A 6659-nucleotide genomic window follows, 5' to 3' on the forward strand; every position below is an offset into this window, starting at 1 on the left:
TCCTGGGGGGGGGGCGAAGACAAAACTGCACAGTCCACCGAGCAGATAAACACCCGGGGGGCCTTTCTGCTTCTCCTCTCCCACCGGTGTAAATCAGGTGTCAAGCCAACACGGCGGTGCTGCCGGAGGATGGCTGGGCAAGCGAGAGGAACCTAAAATATGCCGCGTGAAGCCAGGCTGCCCGATGCATTCCCAGCTCCAGGGCAAGCTGCGAGACTCAAACCCTGGTTTATCGGAAATCACCGGGAGGTTTGTCCCTGATCTGAGCGGGACCGGGGTGCTGCCGGCAGAGGGTGGAAGAGCCGACTGCATTCGCTGTGTCTGGTCTTGCACGTAACACAAGTGCGCTCTTAAAACCTACAGATTTGGGCTCAAGGGGCGAGACTCAGAACAGGCCCCAGGAAACTGGCTGAGCAATCGAGTGGTTTTGAAAGAAACCCCCCTACTTTTGGGGGCTCTTCCATTCGCAGTCTTGCTCCCCCAGCCTGAGAGACTCTGCAACCACACTGCTCTTTGGGCAAGCCTTTCCGGAAAGGAAAGCAAAGATTTGCAACATCAAAATCCCACACGTCTCGCTATGCCAATCTGGAGATCTCCCAGCCAGCAGCTGCCTGTCTTTCAGCCCTGTGCTTTGTGCTTGGCCTAGCAGGGCCTCCAGCTTTGATTGATTATTGGTGAGCACAGCTGCAGCAAGCTCATCAACACTGACCGGTCAGGTATCCCCAGCTACCTGAGGCTGCGGGCCACTTCTTTAATGAGAGAAAAAAAAACGACATAAAAACTAACTTCCATAAAGAGAGAAAAAACGACAACAACCCCCTATCCGTTCCCCTTTGGGTCGGCTCAAACATACTTCTACGTAACATCTCACTCCCCCCAACAATTGACATCTTGTCCCATCTCCTCTTCTCCCACTAAGGAAGGCCGCACGCTAGCGCAAACATAGCAAGATCAGGTCAGCATTGCAGCTCACTACTTTTTGGCTCATTCGGGACGAGTCTTACCAAGCATTACTTTCACACTGAGGCTTGTTTGCTTTCTATCTTCTTGGCCGTATAATATTTATAGTTCGGGGAGATCTGCTAATCCCCCAGTACAATAACAAAAAATGTTATACGCGGCGGGTGGATCAGCAGGCTTCCGGGTGCAAAGAAAGGACGTGTCGGGAGGTCTTCTCCGCCAGGTTGAATGAAGTTAGACAACTCCCTGGATTTGTGGGATATTGCTACAGATTTTGGGGGTTTTTTTCCCCCCCCCGCTGAGACAGGCCATAATGATCTCTCCCACCCTGCTTTAATTTTAATCAGCCCATTTAAAGCCTTGCAAACTTTTCTCCATGTCATTAAGACATTCTGCTTGCTTGAACATCGACTAGATAAAAATATTAGGAAAATTAGGATATTAGGGTAACATTTTCTCCCGAGGAGGGTGGTGAAGCACTGGAACGGGTCACTTAGAGAGGTGGTGGGGTCTCCAAGCTTGGAGGTTTTTAAGACCCGGCTACACAAAGCCCTGGCTGGGATGATGTAGTCAGGGCTGGTCCTGCTTGGAGCAGGGGTTTTGCCTAGATGTGAGCTCCCTTCCAAACCTAATTTTCTAATTATTCTAAAAAACAGCACTTTCATCTCCTTTCTATACACTGACTTCTGGCCGGTTCATCTATCAACAGCCAGATCCTTAGCGTGATACCCATCAAAGCGCTGCTGTCGAGGGCATAGCAGTGCGAATTCACATCAGGGTGAGAACCTGCCTCCGAATCTTTTGCAAACTAGGAGGCAATATTACGGCGAAAATCAAAGCTTGGAAGAACAAGACAGATCCTGTTCTGCCCTGGGTATCCACTGAACCAGCAGCTTGCTGCTGTTTTCACGATGCTTAGCAAAAGCCAACGGCAGAAGAGGTGCAGAGGCTCTCCGGTTGTGACTGCGGTGCTGACAGTTGGGGACATTATCGGGTCGGCTCCTCGAGAGGCGTAAACCAGCCCGGGCACTGAAGCGACATCGGTTTATGCCGCTGAGGATCCGTCTCTGTTAACGCTGGCCTCGAAGCAGAGCTCATCTGCGACAGGAGCCATGGCAAGAGATTATAAATACAGAAGGCAGTGCAGAGGCGTTGCACAGAGCATCTGTTCCCGTGATAGCGCTCAAGGCTGCCGGGTTAGGAGGAAACAGCTAAAAAGAAATAAAATTCCTGGGTGCTTTTGGTTGAGGTGTTTTTCACCCTCTTTGAGCTTTTCAACCCCCTTTGAGATCATAATTTAGTGTCTGGGGGTCTTGACACCGCTCAGCTTTTAGGGTGACAGGTCTAGCGCAGACCCCAACCCGCAGGGCTTGCCAGCTCACGCCAGTACAACTGTGCAGCTGCCCCAACAAGTCGGTCAATGCTTTATCCCCACTGCAGATTGTCGGCCCGGTTGCAGCCTACCCCTGTTTTCATCTGAGCGCCAATGGTGAGATCGGGGGTGATGCCACTAAAACCTGTGGGGTTCCTCCCATTTCGATGGGTGGAATCCGGTTCTGATTTTTGCACGGGTGCAACCTCGCCGGGCTGTGGCATCTGAGTCACGGGGGCAAGAAGGTGGCCGGCAGAAGCGAGAGGTGCGTATGGAAAGGAAGGACACCTCTCTTTTCCCACCTCTCTGTGCTTCACGCTGCACAAGGGGGGTTATAAATTGCACTGCAGCAAAGGCTGAAACAGCCCACACGAGTGCACTGCAAAAGGCACGGGAGCGATGGTTTAGGCCGGCTCTGGAGGGCGTAACGTGCCCCGTGCTTTCCACCCTTGCTGTCTCTGGACAGTTGTCTGCTGGGGCTGGTAGCTATGTGAACGTGCCCACGCTCTGAACTCAGCCCCTGGGCCATAAACCCAAAGCAATCCAGCTATGGAAGCGAGCAAGATTTTAGGCTAGCCCTTTCTCCCTCTCAAGAAGCACAGCCGCAAAGCCCAAGCAGGTTCATTGAGCCCGGTGGCTCACCACCTTTTTAAAGACTCAAAGCCCCTTGGGAATGCCAGCTTTTAGCTTTCACTCCTTTCTGGAGAATGGAAAAAAATGCTAGAGTGAGTCTTACGTGGCAAAGGACTGAGAAAAGCCGCAACAGGGCAGCAGGGTTGGGACACTCTGGTTTCCTATTTGGAAGCTCTGGGTTTATCTTTTGGGGGTGTTGGTTGTAGTCGTGTTGGTCTAAGGACACAGGCAGACAAGGTTTGTTGGGTAAATGTGATATCTTTTATTAGACCCACTAAGTAGTTGGACAAAAAAAATGTTCTTGGCAAGCTTTTGGGTGCAAACACCCTGAAGAAGGGTGTTTGCACCCAGAAGCTTGCAAGGAACAATTTTTCCAACTACTTAGTGGGTCTAATAAGAAGGGTGCAGTTGGTTTAATAAGAAGTTGGTCTAATAAGAAACACCTGAAGAAGGCTGTTTGTGCCCGAAAGCTTGCAAAGAACAATTTTTTTTCCAACTACTTAGTGGGTGTAATAAAAGTTATATCGCATTTCCCCAAAGAACCTGGGTTTATCTTGTGAATCGTGTATAGGTGTCTGTGCTTCTAGCAGCGTGGCGCCCTGCAAAGGCTATCACAGCACCCCACAGCACTCTGGTTGCAAATCGCTGATTTAGCCCATTGCCTTTCACAAGTCAATCAGCTGCCTGGGTGGGGGGGGCTTTTAGTTCAGACTTTAAGAAGGGAGCTCCTATTTGCTCTGCATGGACCTTAAAGATCACCAGCCACGTTCAGCGCAGTATGGTCTGCTGCAAGTACCCCTTGTCTGCATACCCTCTGCTGTTACATGGCGGGGCTGTTGCTCACCACCCCAGAACTGAATGCATTGTAAGAACAGGCTGCCAAATACATTGGGATCCTGCTGTATCTATCCAACTACCTCCAGGGGCTCTGCTATGGGGTTTGAGCAGCGCCACACGCTCTCTACCAGGACAATGCCATGCACGGGCGGTACTTTTCACATGCAAAGTGGGAAGGTTAGAAAGCAGGATCCTGACCCAGCTCCAGTTTGACTGCATACTGCAGGTTGTAATGCAGCAGCGTGACAAATGCTTTAAATTTCAGGATCATGCCCCTCTCTTTCCTCCTCAGCAAAAGCCAAAGCCGTGGGGAATTTCAGCAGACGTGAACAGTTTGCAACCCTGTTGACAACCTTACTGACCGTCCCTGGCAGATCAACCACTTTTTGACACCCTTCTCTAGGAAGCGACTATAGAAATGATCCCTAATAGCCTAGTAGAAGTGTACTTCACTGCCAGGGATTCTGCTGCCTAATTAAAATGAACGGTGTTACATGGGCACAACTTTACCATACCCCAGGGCTGAATCAGTACCTCTGGGTGCAAATGCGAATGCACTAGGCAATGAGCAGCCCCCTGCAAGCGATTCCTTTGCTTTCGCTGGTCTTACTCTTGCTCCAAACACGACCCAAGTCCTCCTTTCCCCGAGCCCTGAAGTCACTCACAGTGCGATGCATGTATCTGAGCAGCCCTCCCCTGCTGCGAAGCAAATCCCAGAGATTAGGATGGGCAGTTGTCTATTTGCTGAGATTTTTACTGGCTCCACAAATAATCTGTCCATTACAAGGACGTGACAACTGAGATAGCCTATCCGTGCGTGTCACCCGTGGTCCCATAGATGTTCTCTGCACTTTCTGCTAGTAGGAAAGGGGAGACTGGAAGCAAGGAAGTGGGTAGGACCGTGCAGCCTCCCTTATCTATCCTTGCTGCTGGTATTTGGGGAATTCAGCCTGAACAATCACAGGGCACCAGGATCCCACCAACACCCATTGAAGTTGATGGGGATTTTGCCACTGACTCTGAGAGAAGCAGGTCCGAGCAGCACTGGGAGAGCAGGTGCTGCATATTCAACTGCAGCATACTATCATCCAAAGGGGTCTGGATGTCACAGAGGGTGCTAATTTGGGTGCAGCTAGATGCTGGGCCTGAGGGGTTGGGAAGAAACATCCTTAGCCATTGCTATTGCAAACTCCCCCCCACCGCACCAGCACGCCTCCTGGAGCAGACCCTGCTTTTCCTAGCGTATCCCCGACACGACACTAGTCTGCCCATAGCCAGAACATCTGGGTGGGGGTGAGTTTTATAGACTGCTCTTTCTCCTTGTCTAACAAGGAGCCTTTTAATTGACAACACCCTGCCACATGTCCTAAAAGCTGGAGTGCTGCGTGATTTCGCATTTCCCCAAGCAACAGGCCCATCCCCGACACGCACAAAACTCAGCAGGAACTTTGCTAGAGTGGAGATGGGGAGATCCTGGGACCTTCCCACCCCGATCTCATGCTTGATGTCTGAAGCAGATCCCCGTCCTGAACGGTGACTGTCCCAGCTACCGTTCACGCGTGTGCAGCGTCAGGGACGTGCTGTGACCCCCGCAACAGCGGAGAGGGAAAGAAAGGAAGATGCTCGTGCAGGAGCACAAGGCAGGGTGGGTTCCTAGGAGGCTTAGGCGCAGGTCACCCCTGGCTGCAGAGCTGGGACCTAAATCCCACTTGGGAAGACAACTGCGTCCGCAGTGCTTAAGAGCATCTCACGCCTCGGAAATCTCCCTGTGTACCTACATCCCCGTGCACACACAGCCAGAGCTAGTAAAGAGTTAATACTACTTTCATTCTCCGGAGTGTAAACGGTATGCTATCCATGCGCTGACGCTGTGAACTGCACAGCGGATCCGGCACGCTACTGTACAGAGCCTGCCAGAGCCCGGAGCAAGGGTTTGCTGAAATTCAGCTCCAACTCGAGTCCGTTAAGATTCAGATCCTCGTCCTGGATGGCAAGGCACAAAACCGTGGCCTCTGTTAATGGGACAACTTTGGCTAGGGACCGGAGTGGGGCTAGCCCAGAGAATACTTCCAATCCCTGGGTTATAAATGTTCTCTCTGTTTTTTTGGGGGTGGGAGGGAAAAAAAAACAACAAAAAAACTAATGCCAAAGCTTTGGGAAAATCCAGACATTTTCGTTTCATCTCCCAGCGTAGAAGCGGGCAGGCTCCGCCGCGAGACACACAACATCAGGCTGCAAAACCCAGCGCTCTGAATCTCCGGGCAGTAAATTACTCATCGAGGAAAGCGCCACGAAACAATTGCTCAAGAAGGAGAAGGGGGAAGAGAGAAGGAGAGCGTTTCAGACACTTACCAGCGCGTAGACAGAACTTAGCACGGAGCAGCAGAGGATCAAACCCAGGCTGTGATAAACCAGATATGATCCCATAGCCAAGACGCTTAGGGCAGCATCCAAGAAGCTCTCTGGGCAGCTGGGAGGAGGAGAGAAAGCTTCTTGCCGGGATCCGGGCTTGGAGAGGAGTCCTCCTTCCCCAGCGACCCCTTCAGAGGTCTGGCCGGATGGCTCTCAGCCCGAGAGGCAAATGACAAGCCAGCCCAGTCCTCCTCTTCGCCTTCTCATTGCTGAGCACCTCCAGCCGCTTCATGCATGTAGGCAACGAGTCCATGTGAAAAGGAGCAGGCTTGTGTGTGTGTGTGCATCTGTGTCAGAGCGGAGAAATCACATCCATATGTCAAAACTGCTATTCTGTTTCCTTTTTATGAGGCAGTGGGAAGTTCAAATCATTTCTTTGTCGAATGCAAACACACATAGAGAGAGAGAGAGAGAGAAATGGGAGGGGTGGGGGGGGGTTGTAGGG

General features: G+C 51.5%; 1 protein-coding gene across 1 annotated transcript in view; it reads right to left on the reverse strand.

Annotated features, from left to right (window-relative positions):
• Positions 1-6643, reverse strand: part of PTH1R (parathyroid hormone 1 receptor) — a 179808-nt gene extending 173165 nt beyond the window's left edge. The window contains exon 1 of the mRNA XM_019508028.1: positions 6155-6643. Coding sequence (XP_019363573.1) covers positions 6155-6229 — 75 coding nt within the window. The 5' untranslated portion in view covers positions 6230-6643. The remainder of the gene's footprint in view (positions 1-6154) is intronic.
• Positions 6644-6659: the final 16 nt, after the last annotated feature.

The sequence above is a fragment of the Gavialis gangeticus genome, unplaced genomic scaffold (assembly GCF_001723915.1).
Source record: "Gavialis gangeticus isolate Ggan-Ray unplaced genomic scaffold, GavGan_comp1, whole genome shotgun sequence".
NCBI classification, from domain to species: domain Eukaryota; kingdom Metazoa; phylum Chordata; order Crocodylia; family Gavialidae; genus Gavialis; species Gavialis gangeticus.